This window comes from Tinamus guttatus, unplaced genomic scaffold, assembly GCF_059628265.1.
Source record: "Tinamus guttatus ecotype Peru unplaced genomic scaffold, ASM5962826v1 Tinamus_guttatus_pri_ptg000327l, whole genome shotgun sequence".
NCBI classification, from domain to species: Eukaryota; Metazoa; Chordata; class Aves; order Tinamiformes; family Tinamidae; genus Tinamus; species Tinamus guttatus.
The window spans coordinates 8,296,724-8,315,903 of NW_028288861.1; the positions used below are offsets into that span (position 1 = coordinate 8,296,724).

The 19,180-nt window shown below is 37.8% G+C and overlaps 1 protein-coding gene across 4 annotated transcripts in view; it reads left to right on the forward strand.

The window, feature by feature from the left end:
• Window positions 1-6,246, forward strand: part of YLPM1 (YLP motif containing 1) — a 37,299-nt gene extending 31,053 nt beyond the window's left edge. For 2 of the 4 annotated variants that reach the window (XM_088529227.1, XM_088529228.1), the window contains 3 exons: window positions 3,466-3,596; window positions 5,274-5,455; window positions 5,835-6,246. In XM_088529227.1, the coding sequence (XP_088385353.1) occupies window positions 3,466-3,596; window positions 5,274-5,420 (278 nt within the window). In that variant the 3' untranslated portion in view covers window positions 5,421-5,455; window positions 5,835-6,246. Of the gene's footprint in view, window positions 1-1,988; window positions 2,200-3,465; window positions 3,597-5,273; window positions 5,456-5,834 lie in introns of those variants that run through there. The other 2 variants (XM_088529229.1, XM_088529230.1) reach the window with 2 other exon arrangements.
• Window positions 6,247-19,180: the final 12,934 nt, after the last annotated feature.

Sequence of the window (19,180 nt, forward strand, 5' to 3'; positions counted from 1 at the left end):
GCACTGTCAGTCTTAATGCTAGAGTTAGTTACTTTCAAGGCTATTGCAATAATCTTTTAACAATCAGACCTCAATTAACAAGTTGAGTGTTAGCATTCTGCACATTATAGATATAAGTGTTGAGAAGATCTTTTCATTAAATTATTAAATCTGTATTTAAAGTTTTATTTGTATTATAACTACCCTCTAAAATCCTTTTTTTTTTCCAAATATATAGAACTACAGATTAAAAGTAAATTGTGATGGAATACACATTTTTAAAAAGCCTGACATCTCAATGTAATGAATATTGTTTCTTCAAAAAATGTTCTGCAAGGACAAACACCTTTTAGCTGGAAGTATGCATTATAAATACTTGCAGTCTGTGAGTAAGAATAATCACAATAGGATTTTGCATTTGGTAATTACAGCCCCTTTCAATAGGTGACCAATTAATATTATTTCATGAATGGCATATAAACTGTTAATATGCATTTGTCATTCCAAAGTAGAGTTATTTCCTGGGACCTGGCTTGCCCACTGTGTTTATTGTTCCATTCCCAAAGGATATGCATTTACAGAAGTAATATAAATCCAGTATAAAAGTAATTTAAATCCTATTGTACTTTTTTGAGTAGATATTGTTACAGGCAAGATTTTACTGATTGTAGTATGCCCCATAGAACACCTGGAAGCTGTGAGTTTTTAGCTCCGACGGTGACTTGGGACAATCGCTGTCCCTCAGAGCTCTTGCTCTAGTTCCCATTTACTTTGGCAGCAATGTGCATTCCCCTGAGTGTATGTGCTGGTATATCATTTCCTTATGTGTTGTGACTGCATGGCCACATTTCTATTTAAAATATAATCACTCCTGTTTCAGTCTGTGCCTGTGCATACTATACACAAGTTCTTTTATTTACATTTATCAGAAATAGACTAATGTTTCTAAAATCAGGCTTTATTTGAAGTGTTCAGCACAATACCCTCTGTCAAGATTAATTCCAGGCTGTACAACTTTTATGGATGGAGAAATGATCTCTGCCATAGCTGAAGTTTTGATACCATTGTAAAATTGGCTCTATAATACAATTAGCATTATACTAAAATCATAGTTTATTTTTTTATAAGAAGTACAAAATTTTGATTCATTTAGTTCAGTGTTTTGTTTTTGAAGAAGCAAAGCAGTGGACACTTTAAGTTGCTTTTATTATTAAAATTCTAAAGGTGAGTTGATGAATTTAAGTTTTGTGGATTTTCAAGAAAGCTGCTACTTCATTGTCTTTAACTTTGAAATGGTAAAATGATTTGTGTGATAGGTTTACAGTGATGATAGTCCATAAATATGCGCAAACACTAAGGTTACGAAATGACACTGTCTCATTTCAGAGAGGAAAAAAAACACTTTGAAAATAATGTTTTGTGCTAGACTTTTGACGTACACTTAGAGTGTGTTTGCTCTATGGCATGTGTACCACGTTAGTGTGGATGGAGGCAGATCTCTTTGGGAAGACAATACATCTTCAAGCACAAAAGGACATAAGCATGAAAAATAAATTCCATGCAGAGATAACAAACTGTTTAAAAATGGGACATGGGGGTATTTTCATACTCCAAAGGCCTCTTGAGCTTCCCTGTTTATATTTGAGTTACACATTTATTGGCATGATTTTGACTTGTGTGCAAGAGGAAGTGGGAGAGTGAATTCTTCCACGCTGGTGATGAGATGGATGCACTTGTATCATAGCATGTTACATCAGATGCTGCCTTCCAGCAAGGATGTGTCTGGGTGTATATAACTGTCAGCAGAGAGCTCCTGAATTTTTGGTTCTGCATGATCCTAAATGCTCCTCAGTGTGTTTGTAGCTCACTCTAACTGTGAAGTGTTCTGGGAACCCTTATGCTATGAATGGTCTCATTGATCGGTCTGTGAGTCATGCTGAAGAACTGTACAAGTACCTGTTATGCTGGAGTAACAGAAGGATATTCTGTACATGACTTTTGTCTTCTAGAGGAAGTGACGTCTTTCTGTGGAGATAGAGCTTCAAATTTGGCAGAATTAACTTAGAACAAAAGAAGAACCTTAACTGAGTCTTGCACAAGATACCATATAACAGATACAAATACTTTTGCGTGATTTTTCTTCAATGACGTTATTTTGGTGGAGGGGATTAATACATTTTCCTAGGAAAAACTCTGTATCTGTTCCAGTAGAATGGGGCAGAGATACGGCTCTTTAAATTTTTAAGAATCTATAAGGAGAAGTGACTTCACTATTTTACAGCGTTTAGATATTACTAGCATGTCTGCATCACCATTGCCTCACATCTCTGTTGTTATTCTCTCTCGCACATTAAGCAAAAAACTCATCTCTGAACTGTGTTTCTTTGAATGCATACTTTTGAACATCCTCTTCTGCTCTCCAGAAAATATGCTGCCTTTTATTTAGTTGTTTCAGAGGCCTTTTGTGGGCAAATTTAACTATGTCAGTGTTACTGTCATCAGTTGAAATGGTTTACAGAATGTACCTAACGATCTTACTATTCCCTCTGCATTTATTTAATTGTTGTTTTTTAAAAAATATTAGCATAAATCAACTACAGAAGCACTAGAGTTTATTCTGCATTGTAAAGCTGGTTTTCATTGTCATGCCATATTGTTCTTAATCTTACGATGAATAATTACTTCATCTCATTAGCAAAAGCAGTTTGCTACCTAATTTCAAGAAGATACTGTTTCTTCACCAAAAATAAGTATGCAAAGAGGAACAAAATTTTAGAACCTAGGAGTGGAATTGTTTCTCCTCGTGCTTTATTAGTTCAATAAGTAAAAGAAGAAAATGATGACTGTTGGACAAACTTCTCAGATATTTGTGACTGAGCTTTGGCATCGTGAAATGAAAGATTCTGAGTTTTTTTTTCAGTTCTGGAAGACTTTTTTGGTGGGGCAAGAGGAAAAGAGGATGGAGGAAGAAAGGGAGGTCAGGTCGGGGAGGAGTTGCTAAGCAGAAGAGTATCTCAAAAATTGGTCTTCAGTGCTTTTAATTATATGATCATCATTTATTCCCTGATATGTTGCATTTGATACAATATTTCTGGGAAGAAATGCTACTGCATTAGTATTGCGTTAAAGTACAGAACAGCTGCATTTGTGGTTCCTTAAACAGCTTTTTATAGCTGTGTTGTACTTGAGGACGGACTCCACATGGTATGAACATCCAGAAAAGCAAGGAAAAGCAAGTTTTTCTCCCTCATACAGAAACAAGATGGAGTGTTAATGCCACAGAGTTAATGTGAAAGATCAATAAAACTTGAAAATGGTGCTGAGTCTTCTCTAGTTTCTTTCAACTCTCATCATTCCACTTACCAAGGCAAGCTGGATGTACGAGTTGTGTTCATTCTTTTGAAAATATTACCACTCTTGCCTTTTTTGTAAGAATAATAGAAAAAAAAATCTCCTTTAACTCTGAGGCTCTGTGTTTGTTCACAGACAAGCTGGATGGTTTGCGGACTGGCGCTAAAAGGAAGCGTGACTGGGAAGCAATTGCCAGCAGAATGGAAGATTATCTACAGCTTCCAGATGACTATGATACACGTGCTTCTGAACCTGGAAAGAAGAGGGTAATAAATTTTCTAATGACTTGCTGTCTGTAAATAACCTGTTTGAAAGTCTCTGAGCAAGAGTTTGTATCAGGACACCTGGTGCCTGTGAATATAGGAATTTCATTCCCACTTCCTTTAGTTCTGCCATTCCATTATATTCTGTATTAATACTCTTTGAGAGCAGGGTCATCCAGAGGTAAACAGGTGATGTATTAATGAAATGTGAAATTAAAAATAACAAAAATTAACTATGTATGGCATGATTTTGAAATTGAGGAAGGTGCCATGCACAAATGACACACTTTAGAGGAACCTGAGAGTGTTGTTCTTATGTTGTGTTCTCTGATGAGATAGTATGATTATAGAATGCAGATTCTGAGAAATTATACTATTTTATTAATCTACCTTTTGTTAGGTATATTACAGCTATTGCATATTAAAACTTCTAAGAAGTGAAGCTTACACAGCTTATAGCTGGATTTGGGTCTTAAGATTTAAAATGAAACTGATCCGAATAACTTTGGTCTTCATGGTATAACACTTTTTTTAATGAATAGCTTAACTATTCATTAGTTAAGGAAAATTAGGAAATGCAATTTGTTGATTTTTGATGCTTGTTGATTTTTTTGATAAATTGAGTTAATTATCTATGTTTGATCTTTGCTTTGTATTGTCAAGAAAGCCTGGATAGTACTAGAGAGTAAGCATGAAGGGAATGGAGATACTAGATGTTTGTAGAAATAGTGATGGAGGAAGAAAGCAGGTATTGCTCATCAGTAGGAATGTCTGAGGAAATTCAGGTAGTGTGATGCTGACAAAAAATGAGTAATAAATCTGTGTGAATGGGAGTAAACAGGATGTCAAGGAAGAAGCCTGTTCCAGCTTTGTTTCAACTAGAGTGTAGCCCTTCATCATCACCTTCTCCCTTCCCCACTTTGATATCGGTGTTCGTGGATGAGGGAGTGACTGTAGCTGCTGGTACAGGATGAATGCAAGCTGTCTGCTTCATCGCAGAGTTGCACATGCAATGGCTGCAATTGTAATGATGCAAGTTAACAAATGGATGAAGTTACTTAACATGAACTAGTATTAGAAAAAAAAATAGAAATATATCACAGAAACTAGAGAATAAAATTCTGCCGTCATTAACTCATTCATTGCCAAAATATCCTTTGCAGTGATGTCCTCTAACTTGATAATCTACTTCTAGGTTTTTACATTGTGTAATCAAAAAACAAGTCTTATAGAAAATAAAGACAGGAGTTCAGTATGTGTTATATGCCCTCCTGTTTCAGTTCACTTAGGACTAAAATTCTGAGTTTTGCTACAGTACTGTACTTCAGTGAACAATATATAAATCTTTGATCATTCTTCATGCAGAAAGTGCTGTTTTAAACAGAGAAGGAAGAGTGACAATTACACTTTGACTCTCAAAATTATAGCACAGAAATGGAGTATGTAATCATCTACTCCATTTTTCCCCTTCATAGAACACTCAGGCTATTAAAAATTTAAAAATAGTGTAACTGCTATAGTTTCCATCTTTATCTCTCAGAAAGAAAAAAAATGTTTATACTTACCTGACAGAATTAAAATGAGTACCAATTAAAATTCCTTTTTTCTCACCTGCAAAAGTCTTAGAAGCGTATCATAGTTTCTTAAGAGATTGTCCCACTGATAGTGTGTTTTCCGTAGGTGCGGTGGGCCGATCTAGAAGAAAAGAAAGATGCAGACAGGAAAAGGGCGATTGGTTTTGTGGTTGGACAAACAGATTGGGAGAAAATAACAGATGAAAGTGGTCATCTGGCTGAGAGAGCTCTCAATCGCACCAAGTATATATGAAAAAGTGGTTAAATGGATTTTTTGTGCCTTTTAAGGTAAATATTTATCTATCTTGTGTGCTTTTGGCTTTGGGTTTGGGGGATTTGTGGCAGGGAGGGAAGGGAGTGGGTTAAGAGGTTAGGATACAATTCATATAATGGTTAGAATTCTCCTAAACAAATTCCTTCATTTGGAGCTTTGTATACTAGGTGTCATCTGGGTACATGACAATCTATACTCTCCTGTATAGAATCTAAATATTAAAGGAGAAAGATCCCCAAACCTTGTTAACAAAGAGTATGTATTCTTTGTACAGGGATAGTTTAGCTGGGTGCCTAGTCTTGTCTAGTTCACATTGTGCTTTTACTGTATCTTAACTCTGACTATTTTAATTGCAGTTTTATTTGGTGTAACTAACGTTTCCTTTCTTTACAGGCCATTTGCTCTGAGGAGAAGTGAACCAAGGTGTCATGAGCATCTTGCATGGGTCATGTCACTCCCACTTTCACAGTTTTTTGTTTCTGTTGTTACTTTAGTTTCAGCAATTTTCTTGAGATATTGGCAGATAACCATTGCCCTCAAAGAAAACAAAAAAAGATCCCACTGCTCCTAAATAAGAGAGACAGTTTCCTTTTTAATATTTTTGGAGGGGAGGGAAGGGGAGGGCCTGTAGTTTTAGCTGATGTTTGTAGGATAAAGTGGAAGGATTAGACAGAGGATGTTAGCTCCACTGTACTGTCACAGATTGTCTACCACTTTTGCTTTGTGGCCGTTCTCGTTTTATACTGTATGTACCTTGTAGCTTATTGTATTAGGAAGCAGAACAATAAATTTCACTATAAACCCAGTTTTCTTGGTGGACCATATAGCATGGTTTTTGTTTGACGTTTTAAATGTGGTCTGTGTTCACATGTTGACAGTGCTCAAAGCTGTCCTCACCTGGATGAGTGCTGTGCTCGTATTCCAGAATGTGTCCTGTCCTCTGGATTTATCACTTGCTCTGCCTCTTGTAGTCAGCTGCATTAAGGCCTGTGATTTTGTTGGCCTTTAGTAGTGATACCCCTCTCCTCTTGAAGAACAGGCATGATTATGTTTCTGCATCTTAGCGTCTTGGTTTCCATTGCTACATTAAGTAGAAATTTTGTTGGATGGCACTGAAATGCTCAAGGCAGTAGTGAATGTGAAACATTTTTTTAATGCTAAATGGGAAAACAAGTACTACAGAGTTCTCTGGAGAGCCTAGAAAATTCACTTTCTTCTCACTATGTCTTGTAGTCAACACTGTTCCCTGTCAGGGCATTTCATTATATTCATAAGTCAAGTCTACTGTCTCACAGAGAAATATCGTTAAAAGAAGCAACAATGACTAAAAGTTCTACCCATTAGTTCTGCCAGTACATGTGTCCAGCTGTAAAAAAAAAAAAAAAAAGATTAACCGTCCACACTATGAAAAGTGCTATTCTTTAGATATGTTGGCATACCACTTCTGCACAGCATCACAGGTTGGCAATGAAGTCTTGGGGTTTTTGTCCTTTCAGGTTTTGAAGCAAAGAACTTGTGTTGACAGTGTCATAACAAGGCAAGGTGTTTACATCTGAAAATAATTGTTGTGTTATTGGTTGAATGAAATATTTCTGCTGATCTTTTTTATGGAAAGAAAATGAAGTCTTGAATTTCCTTCTTTCTATTTTTTTGTTGCTCTGCTGAGTGATTACATTGCAAATTATTTCTAGGCTGATTAATCAGCAAATATTGATGTGTTTATCATTTATGCAGTTACAGGAGAGCCATGATGCTAATGATTTTTTTTTTAACCATTCTAATGTGTTTCAGTTTGTTTGACATTTCTCAGTTTCTGATGCATGATGACAGGTCCTTGGCAAAAGAGAAGAGTATCTGAATTTGTATCATACTTAATATAAGAGAAACAAACTCTTTGAACACAACGTTTTTAAAACAAAAGGTAATAAATTTGCTTTTTGTGTGTGTGCAAGTATACTATTATGTGCATATTTTTAGGAAATCAGAGACCTTTTGTACTGTTATGGAGATCAAGTGAGTTCACCTCAAAGAAGCTGCTCTATTATGTATGTACTGAATGGCTTTCAGTTTATCATGAGTTGTCCATAACTAAATCTGAGTTCTTGTGGCTTGCCATTGTTATGGCTTGCTGGTATTTCTTGACCATTTTTTAAAAACTGATTTTTGTTTTGACTCTACTTTTGGTAATGTAAGACTTCCTTTCTAGGGTAAGTAATATTTCTGGAGCATGAAAATGGATACTATGTAACAAAGGTGATAATGTCTGCTGTCTTTAACAGTTTGGAAAAAGTCCCACTCAGTTTCTTTCTGTGATGAACATACAATTAAAGAGAGATAGACAGTGAATACACAGAGTTGTACTTTATTATGATAATAGAGAAAAAGTACCAATTTTCAAATTTAGAACAGAATTTTGGTTATAAAGACATACTGTTGCAGACTGTCAGAACAGGCTGCAGTTGTTTGGTTTTTCTGCCTGCCTGCTTTTGACGCCTGATCACTTTCATTTCTGTAGTACCTAAAATCATTCAGTGCTCTTTGCTCTCTGTTTCAGTTCCCTTGAGTGTCTAGCAGGTAGGTGCATGATGGGAAGTGGGTCTCAAAAATGATGCCAAAGCTACCACTTACAACAGATTCCACAAATTTTAGTCCTTCAGAGAGTGAAAAAAAAAATGGAGCAAAAGTAAGAAATTGATCATTGTTACTGGAGAACTGAGAGTATCTGGTAATATTGTGCTTGGTTAATCGTCAAGAAGTTAGTAATCGGTGATTGCTTTTTTTGTGTGGAAAACCACTATAGCCTCTAACAGGATTTGATCCCGATTTAAATCTTAATCATCATCTGTTCACAGCTGTTGGGGTTACAGTCTCGCAGCACTGAACTTAAAAAAAAAAATTACTGGCTTTCACTGATAAGTAAATAGTAAAATCAGCCCCCACCTCTCCCAGGTGGTCATTCACCTTTGACTATGCATGTCGTTTTAACTTGAGATTGGACTGTTCATGTTCAGCACATCACAGTTACACATGAAACATAAATAAAAATCAGCTGCTGCATAATTTAGCAGCTTCCTCTTGAGCAAAATTGACTGTTAAAAGAATATTTTGTATAAATTACCATTGCCTATAGCAGTTCCATTTTTCTCAAGACCCTTTGCTTTGTAAGAATACTGAAACTATTTACACAGAGAATTAATGTGCTTTTTACAAGGGAACATGCAACCCATGGACGTTTATAAACAGCAAAGATTTGCTGCCGGTCTGTGAATAAAGCTTAGTCGTCATCTTCAGTCATCTCGTATGTTTTGCTGCAGAATTGCTCATTAAGCATGGTGATCTGACTGTAGTATAACAGGAGTAAAGTTATAGCATAGAACACTGTATCAGATTTAGAAATTCCTTTTTTTTTTTTTTCCTTTAAATACATGCATCAATATGGGTAAACAACTTGCCTTGCATTATCAGTTCCCTAGCCTTACAAGGGAAGAACTGCTACTGGTGCCTGTTTGACTTTCCTTTTTGATCCATCAGGTAGGACTTGGTATTTCGGGGATTTGCTTCAGTCATCTCTGTGTACCCTGTTCATTAAACTCTGTTCTTTAACCTGTCTACTGGTGAGCATTTTGCTGTAACTGCTGATCTGTAAGACATTGCTTTAGCTATTTTTCTGAAGCTTTTTGATTGTGAACAATCATTTAGATGCATCTGGTTAGGATTTCAGTAGTTATTTTTATGAAAAGGTTGAATTGAAAATTTGAATTTTAATGTTATGCTACGAATGTTATGAAACAAATTTATTAAGCTACACCCCCAAAATCCACATCTAATCCAGCTGTTGGATAAAATTTATGAGGAATTGGGAATTTTAAGTTATATTAAAACGTATAGTTTTTGCAGAAGAACAGTCTTTGGCATTAGTATGTTTTTAAATTAGAGGGAAGACAATGACCTTTTAAGCCAATATCTGGGGTTTTTTGGGGGGGAGGGGGGGACTTGTTCTGTTTTTGTTTTTTGTTTTGCTTTGCTTTGTTTTGTTTTTTTCTGATTTAGGACTTCAATACTGACTCTAAGATCCTTTAAGAAAGGAATGAGGTATTTTAGCTTGTGGAACAGATTGTTGTGATCAGAATGGGTTTTGTTGTTACCCAAATAAAACTATTCTCTGTAAATACTCCTTCACTATTAAAGCGCATTTCATTGTGGATATTTTCATGTCCATTAGACACAATTTTCCATAGCATCTTGTGCCATTTTGTTAGCAATGGTGCTGTCCATGATATTATGAAAACCCGCACAAGACTGAACAAAACTCAAAACCTGAAGAAAAGATTGTTGATCTCAGATGGGGACAAAGTGTCCTTTTTTGCTGTGAAGCTTCTAAAGTATTTGGCAGTGTGTATCCTAGCTAACTGTGATTTAACCAAACAGAAACCCACAAACTGTGTTTTCAATTGTTGTAACTTGGTGTGCAGGAGCTGGGAAGTGGAAGCAATGCTGAATATTTTCATTGCATGTGGAAGGCACATATGGGCTGCAGCCGCAGGAGGGCAAGTACTAATGAGTAGACTTTTTTTTTTTTTTGGTGTATGCTTCTCTTCATTACTTATTGTTTCCCAGTTTATTTCTGAGAAACAAGGCCTCAATATGGAATTTGAGATCAAGAGATGACTGGGGGTCAAGCCATATCCAGGACAGCCTTCATTCTCTGGGTTAAAGTATTGGAGGAGTAGAAATGGCTCTCTCATTTGAGATGACCCTTCTGCACTGTTTATCGTAAGTGGATAAAACATAATTTAAGTTTTCATAACATGGTGCAAGATTGATTATACTTAATTTTCTTAATAGTAGAAATGAGAAAGAACAGAAATTCCCTAGAATTTAAACAAGAGCTACATAATTCTTTTTATACTATACTTTGAGTCGCTAGAGCAGTCTTCATTATTCTCATCAAAACTGAGTAAAAATCGTTTACTGGTTCACCCATTTTTACAGGTGAGAGTCAGAATCTTACAGCATTGTAATGGAACAGTGAGTGATTATTCTGATTTCTGTTTAAGATTAATCTCTTTTCATTGTGAAACTACTTCATTCATATCAATGAGATGTTCTAGTAATTGCTGTTTCTTTCTGCCACTTCCAAACTTGCATAGTACAGGATCTGCAACCAGACGTCTTGAATCTTCTCTTTCTAATGTGCACAGAGTGGACAATCAGTAGTGACTTAATATTTCCTTTAGGTGGATTGTCGCTTTCTAGATGATTTATACTGTTTGGAAGCAGAATATGCTCTTCAGTTCGTAGTTTTATTTAAACCAGGTAAGCGCAAGTACTGTTACCAAACAAAAAAAAAAACAGCAAGATATACCAAAAACGGGAAGACAACCAAAGATGTTAGAAAAAAAGCCTGCTTTTTCTGTTCTGTACTAGGTTTCTACTTGGGAATCTTTTGTCTCTTTAAATTTTAGGATTTAAAAGTTGAATACGGAAAAATTCTAAAGCCGCATGGAGGAAAATAGCACACTGTCATTTCTTACATTTTTCTGGCTTGTGGAAGCCTCGGATCTGTTTTTGGAGTTAACCTTTGTCTAAGATTTGTCTTCTAGAATGTGAAACACTCCAATATTTCTCCATCCACTTCCATTGTATTTGTGTAATGGGACAAAATATGTTTCCTTAATTGATCTATGTAAGAGCATATGAGTAGATACCTTTACACAAGCAATTTCTGGCGCACTAGGATAGCATCTGAAACTCTGCTCTAACTAATATATTCAGATATGATGCTTCAGTTAGTGCTGTTGGGCAGGTACATGAAGACTGCAAGCCAGTTATCACTTCAGTTCCTGAAACTTTGCTGGCTTTGAAGTGTAACTGTAGAGTCCCTTAAAAAAAAAAAAAAAAAAAAAAGCGAATAGCAGGAATACCATTAATTTTACTGTCGTTAGCTGGAATTTGTCTGGCATGGCAAGAACTTGTGAGCAACCTCAGCAAATGGCTGCCTATACATTTGTCAATGAGAATCAGAAATAATCCCTACTACTTTAGTCATTGAGCAAATTGATTTTTGAAAGCAGTTCATCTTGGAAAAAAAAATGTTAAGGGTGATCTGAAAATACTTTAACTGAATAACACTTTAAAGTCATAAACCATTAACAGATTGTGTGTTAAATGGAACATTGTAAAACAATGGAAATATCTTTCAAAAACTCAGATTTCTTTTGTTTAAATGTTAGACTGTTCCATTTCTTCTCTGAGGGTTAACACAGAACTAGAGCAGGCTTGTATTTCTTCCCACTTCAGAATGTAAATGAGTTTACCTTACAAGTAAAATGCAAAGCTCCTTTTGACAGGTAGGTAATGCAGACAGTGACTTCATTTGGTACAAACACAGTATGTTAATGCTTTGGATCCTAGAAAACACCTAATTATTATCCTTTTATTCTGTTTTCATAAATCTGATCCATAGTAAAAATGGAACTTGTTTGATCTCTGTTGTTGATCCGGGTGATAGCTCCTGGTTTTTGGCAATACTATGTTATTGTTAGAAGCATAGAAACACATCTTTACTGATTGAACACCTACACTGTTTCCATTTATTATTCATCTGTGGGTGCTCGGAGCATCTGTGTAAGTGATCAGCCCTTAATGGTATTTTTCTAGGTGCTTGTTTTTCTGTTTCCTTTGAAATGAGGTAGCCAAATTCTTTCTTTGTACAAGACATGGATGGATCAACTCGTCCAGTAGCAGATCTCATTGTCATCTTTAATTATATCGCATAGAAATGAAGATTTTTAGATAATGGCAACCAGATGGCACTGAAGCTTGGATTTCACATGAGGATTAAACTGGAAAAAGTTTGAAATATTTTCCACTATAATTGAATTCTTGTGGTTTCGTATTGCCTAATACATTTTTAAACCATTAACTTTTACTTCATGAAAGGAAAAGTCACCACTTTTCCATGGAAAAAACATTCAGGAATTAACATTGGAGTGTTCTGTAGAATATCGCTTGCAGGCCACAGTCAAGATATTTATTCCATTGAGCCTACATCCTGCATAAAGATCATAAGTCTGTCTTAGAGAGAGACATCAAAATTAAATGCTTTTTTAAATCTTGCTAATAAAATATTGACAACTACTGACATCTAATGGGAAACAGAATTTAATATGCTAGTCACTGCTTTTGGATTGTAAAGTCTTTAGGATAAATTCTGTCAAGAAATAATTTCTTTTAAATCTTCTTCCCGGGTTTTTAGTGGATTTCCTGTTTCTGTGTTTTGTTTTTTCCCTTTGAATGGTGGATAAATATTCAAATCACAATAGTAAAGATACTTCTAATCTAATTTCAAGGTAAATCATATTAATGAATGGATTTTTGTTATTTCATATTTGAAGAGACAACATTTTGCTCATAAGAGCTGCAAGATCAAATCTCACATGAGATTACATCGGATAGAAGCAGCACATGAATTAGCAACTGCAAATGCAGTTGAGGCTAGAAGGACTCCTTACCGCCTTTAACAATCACATATTAAGACATATATGTTTTAAATTCATCATCATCATGGGAATCTCAACCATGGACAAAACCAAACTGTTTCCATGGGATTATACCAAGAAGAAAAACTTTGTTCCAGCTAAGGAACTTCAGCACTTGAAGCTGATCAAAGACACCGCCAAGAGCTCTCACAAAGAAATGCCTTTGAAGCACTAATAAAAACTTGAGAATAATTTTGATTCAATGCACAGTTTATTCATGATAGTGCAAATTTGCTCTAAGCTCTTTACACTAAAGTAGAAACATGAATACCCTTTTCCAAAGACTTTACATACTTCTTTAGGAGGAATATGAGGTTTGGGAGATACAAATCTCCTTTCTCCCAACAGACATTGAGAACCTGCTGTATGGTTGAAGGGATGGTCCTGAAGTAAATTCAGAGGTAAACTTCCTCACTGTTGCTTGTAAGTGTGCCTGCTTCAGTCTCATTGCAGTGTATATGTGTTTAAGTCATCCTTGGAATAACATAAAAATCTGAAAAGCTAGGTTCAGCTGGGGAAATCGGAAGTGACCGGCTCTGAGCAAGCTTGGGGAATTGATGAAACTCCTGACCATCAATGATAAATATTTCTCTGTGCCAGCTCCTGTGTCAGTTGTGCTCAGTACTGAGTTGCAGAAGATCTGCTCCTGCTGGTAGAGCTCCAGGTGGCGGTGGCATTGCTACTAGCTGGGAGGGAAACAAGGCTGCCGCTTTCCAGCAGATAAAAACCTTCCCATAGAGCCCATGCTTCTCTCCTTTCTAAACTAGACTTAGAAAGTGCTGTGTTGACTTAGTGTGCTGTGTTGAAGGAAATGAGGTTCGAACTACTGCATTTTGCTAAATCAGAAAATGCTGACTGTATTGCATTGCCACTTGGTGCTCTGCTTTGATAGTTTATTGGAATTTTAAGATAAAGTCAGTCTTGACTTTTGTTTTTAAAGCTACAGTTGTCCTGGAAATGCCTCTCTCAAGGGCTGTCCGGCACTCTGCCCTGTTGCAGTACCTTGGTTGTGAGCATTCACGGGCAGTTAGAGGGTCTTGGAGAGAACCATCTCAATAGTGTGTTAGCTGAACAGTCTCCTATTTCTCAAGGCACTTGGTGAAATTTCTTGCTTCATCCAGATGTTTCCTATCATTATCTGACCTTTTTGGTGACAAGTTCTGTAAAAAGAGAATTTGTTAGCTATGTTGTTGCTGGCGTGGGTATTTTTTTTTTATTCCCAATAAAAAAGAATTTAAGATACAGGCATTATTTATAAATCTGCAGAACTGATATGTAGTCCAGGGTTGGTAGCGAGGCAACCACATTTGCACGGGACTATAGTTTAATTATGTGCTTCATCTGGGTATTTTCATAGACTTTTTTATTCTGAGCAACGTTTCCTTGGAAAATAGGATTTTGTTCGTCTGTGGGTTTGTTTTTTTGTTGTTGTTGTTTTTTGTTTTTAATTATTATTTGGCTGGAGCAGAGTCCTAGGGGTAGTGACTTTAGATATGCCGCTTCTTCTATATTAGGATATTTATTTTTTCTGAGAAAGGTACATAGTGGGTTATTTCTTGTAGTACTTATTAATTTTCCTTCTCTAGTCTATTTTGGCAGTTACCTTGTCTTAATTTGTCTTCGTCTACATGCATCAAGATCAATGAAATCCTTTTACAACTGTGGAGGCTACTTGTTATCTTAGATGTGTCAGAGATTTTTTTTTCCTTTATGATAATTAAATTGAATGATTCCTCCCCTTTTATTTTTCTTAATTTTGTAGCACAGATCATGACCAAAAGCACGCAGCATCTCTTAAGTATGTTATATACAACTTCAGTGAATGTGTGATGCTGAAATCACTTGTCTTTATGTTCAGTTCTCCAGCTGGATTAGTTCCTCCCAACACAGATCTCTACACGACTTCCAGGGCCTTCTACACTTTTATTTTTCAAATGTCAGTCCAGTCCTTGATTTTTTTTTCCCCCTTCTGTATTTCAGTATTAAGTCATGTAGACCTGAAGAGCGTGGGGTTCCTTAGAGCTCTTAAGTGTACAGGCAGAGTACACACAAATCACTTTTACCTTTTCATAGACTAATGAACATGATCTTTACCTTGGGATTTACCCTTGTGTGTCCGTGCTTTTGCATTTTGCAGAGGGGTTGGGAGATGCTGTGTGTTAATGGGATGCAGCCTAATGAGTGATGGTTTTCTACTGTCTGCTGTGGATTCGTGTGCTGGGGCACGCTGGCCGCGTGGAGCTCCGGTGTGGCCACACATATCGATAGCATATTTGTGTGCTAAATCCTTGCAGAACAGAATGAGTTGTCATGACGTGGGATTTTCCCTGTACTTCTTCAGTCCTGTTTAAGTGTCAGACAGCAAAACTGGTAGACACTGGGGAGATTTCTTCATAAAACCCATCTCCCTCTTAATATCAGTGCCTTTTTAATTTGTACCAGAGTTTAGGGCTATTGTATGCAATTTTTTCTTGTATAGAATTGGAGTGGGGGTATGCTGCTTGTTGGGGGTTTGTTCATCCCACCCATTCATACTTGCACATCCCTCTTCCAGCTTGCCTTAATTGTTGTTACTTTATATGTCTGAGAATCCTTTTTTAACATTAGCTTTCAGCATGTACTGCAGTATTTTGAGCACTTAACTCAGTGGTTTACTTTCAGCAGAAAAAGACAGTGGACCCCTGTGAACACATGACCATTCAGTAATATATTGAATGAAGACATTTAACCTGACACCTGAAGGCTTATAAGCAAAGCTCTTCCGAGCTGAGGAACAGAGCTTTCCAGATGTCTCCATTCACAAGGCCCCGGGCTCACTGCAGCATGTCCTAAGGGACAGTGCAAAGGCCAGTAATTTTACAGAAAAAAACCTTTGGGGCATGGCACTGCTTTCAGCTGATGTCGGTGCCATGCATCCCAGGAGCACCTTCCTTCCACACTGGTTCCAGCGTTTGCGAAGAGGAGCTGCTTTGCAGAAGATGGGTGCTGCTGCTGCCCCAGAAAACAGCTCCTTCCGTGAAGGCGCAGCCGGGTGCTTCGTTGTGGCTGATGTTACAGGGCGTACAGTATCCAGAGAGGTAGGATCCTCTGGTGGGAACTGCCAGCCTTGCTGGCTGCCCTGAGCTGCCTCCTTCATTTGGCATAAAGAAGCAGATCTTCAGCACGGTAGTTAGGCTTTTCCAACCTGGATGTTGGCCTGTGGCTTATGGCACAGCCAAAAGCTAAAACTTTTTTGCTTAACTAGTGAATTTGTCTTGAGGCAAATGGTTGTGGACATGTGCGGTGACCTCAGAAAATGATACCATCGGGAGATGGTGGGAATTATTGGGAGCATACCAGTGTATGTAGACTGTAGGCTGTTATCAGGGAATAGGATGGGACACTGCTGTTTCTCTGTGCTAATGACATAGGTGCTCCCTTCTGCTGAATCATGTGCTGCTGCTTTATGGGAAGGAGCTTAGAACAACTCAGGAGAAAGGGTCTGCAGTTTGGTCTTGGTTATTGGAGAGTTCACATGACAGCAACTCCTTCAGCACTAAATACAGCTTATCAGACTTTCTGTGCCATTGCACTCTTCTCCACAGTAGCTGTTCAAACCCTGCTGTTCAGAAGATAATTCTTTCCAATGTAAAGTGGCCTCATCTAAAATGAAAAGCAAGCATCTAATTAATGTACTTCATATCTGCAAGCATTTTTGTTACCTGATTTCCTTGACACTTGAAGTGCAGAAATTGCATTGCACCCAGAATCTAACTGCATAGCAAGTACAGCAGATGCTTGTGCAAGAAACTGAGCAGTCTTGGAGTACAGTGTTAACAGACATGTCTCTGGTTAAGTGCTAACACATGGGTGAGTACAGAGATGTCACTCCTTTACTTGCAATTAATATTTAAAGCTCTGTGAAGTTCCTGAAATGGAACATTTGCAGATCAGACAGTCCTCCTTTGGCCTGGCTTTTTACAGCCCCGGGAAGCCAAGGAGGATTACCTAACATTCCTCACAGAGATGACGTTTCCTCTTCTAGATGCTGCTCAGATGCTGCTGCTCTCTAGGTCCTGTTCACACCAGACCAGTCGCTTCTCAGTTTCAACAGCTGTTCAGAGCACGCGCAGATAGTCTGATTATACTGGTCAGCACTAAGTACATTTTTAATAGTTCTTACAAAGAGATTGATATGGTCTTCTAGATGGTATTGTTTATTCATTAGCCAGAAATGGTGATGGGATTCCTTTGAAGCTCCGGGGTTAGGAATAGTTGCAGAGTAATGGTTTATTTGAAGTGGCAACATGATGAAGAAAAATACCCCAAAGGACTTTTAACCCAAGCAGGAACAGCAACAGTTGTTCACCGTGAGCTGTTGGGGCTTGCTTTCTACTCAAAGGTTATTTGCTGAGTTCTTGGAGAGGACACTGGAGCAAAAAGTGCACCACATCCTTTGCCACCTTCAAAGTACCACGCTCAGGATACCACCTTCCACACAATAAATATATAAATTAAAAAAAAAAAAAAAAAAAAAAAAAAGCTCTGGGCTATGGACTTGTAAGACAAAAATAAGACTCTTCTGCTATTTGGCCGTAATGGTCACAGGTGCTTTGTAAATATAACATTTGTAAACATGACTAGGTTGTATTCTGCTTTGTAAAGATTCTTCAAAAGGAGGGAACACAATGACTTTTGTAAGTATTATTTCTGCACTGCTTTTGTGCCTGAAGTGATTTATTTGAAAGGAGCCTTGATAATTGCTTTTGCCTGAACACAGACTGTGCTACCAGTTATGAGTACACAGGAGATGTGCACGTGCATAGGGAGGGCCTCATCTTTCCCTTGACCCTGAATGTGTTTCCAAATTTTGTCCTTGCTTCTTCTTTTTTCTTGTTCGCATGACTGCAAGTTAGAAATGGAAAGCAGTTGACTGTTTAGTTGCTTCGTTTTCACTCTGAGAACCAAATTAGGATTGTGTGTGTATACATGTATATATTATACACCTAAGTCAGCTTTAAAAGCAATACTTTTTTTTTCTCTTTTTTATAATTTATGTACTTCATGTGAAGTTGAGAAATTTCCACATATGTGCTTTGGGAAATCCTGTAAAACGTTTGCTTTAAAAAAAAAAAAAAAAGTTTCAGCTGTTTTGCTCTATATACTCTTTCTCATACTCCCCTTAAAGCTTTTCAGTTTACCTCTTGCTAGTAGTTTCTTAATTTTTATGATTGCTTCAAGAGAAAAAAAAGATTGATCCTGTCAGTCAAAAGAGCCAGCTTGTAAGAACACCCGTGTTTATCTTGTGGAACAGACAATAATAAAAGCTGTAGGTGCCGGAGCAGTAAGCAACACCAGGGAAGCTGCTGGTTTGACTCATGCAGACTAGGCTTGTTGCTCTGTTGCTACAGTTAAATTATAATAATGGGAACAGCCCCAGGAAGTGCTTGTGGTGCCCATTTACTGGAATAGCACAACTAGGAAGAACATTTGGCCCTAATTGGATAAGGGTAGATGTACTCAGGATGGGCCAGAACATTGTATCAAGGAGAAACGAGGTGAAACTGCGGAAGGAAACGGGCAGGCTCTTCAGAAGCGCTGGTGTCAGAGGAATAGCGAGGAGTGGAGCTGCGCGAGCTCGGAGGGAGGCGGCGCCCTGTGAGAGACGCCCAGCGCCAGGCCGCACAACGCGCTGCTGTGCTCAGGGGTCTGTCTGGGAGGTCCTCGTGTGGAGTTTCATCCTTGAGGCGCTTCTCCAGAGTTCTTGATCTCCCCCTGAAGAGGGTCATGAGGGGAAAGTAGTGCGACCAGGCCTGCCACATGGGGCAGTTTTGCACAGGGGAGCCAGGGGAAGGGGTGGCTGTTCCAGCTGAAAAGGGACTGTGGGTCTCCCAAATGTGTTATTTCTTGCTGCAGGCTGAATTCATCTGTCCTTCTGGTGTGTGCTTTGGGCAGCAAGTGCTGCTGAGGTTTCATGAGCAAGGGCCCCTGGCTCACCATGGGATGTTTATTTGAAAAGAGCCGCTATACCTGAGATACATGTCTGAAGGAAGCTCCCATTCAAGAACATCTTGATCTGGGAGTCTCCAGGACTGGCTCAGTCACTGCAGACATGACTGAACCATTGACAGCAGTAAAGGAGAAGGAGAGATGTTTTACTGCGTGTCAGAGTTTCCCCCCCCCCCAGGCTATTACTCACACCACACTGGATGAATATTC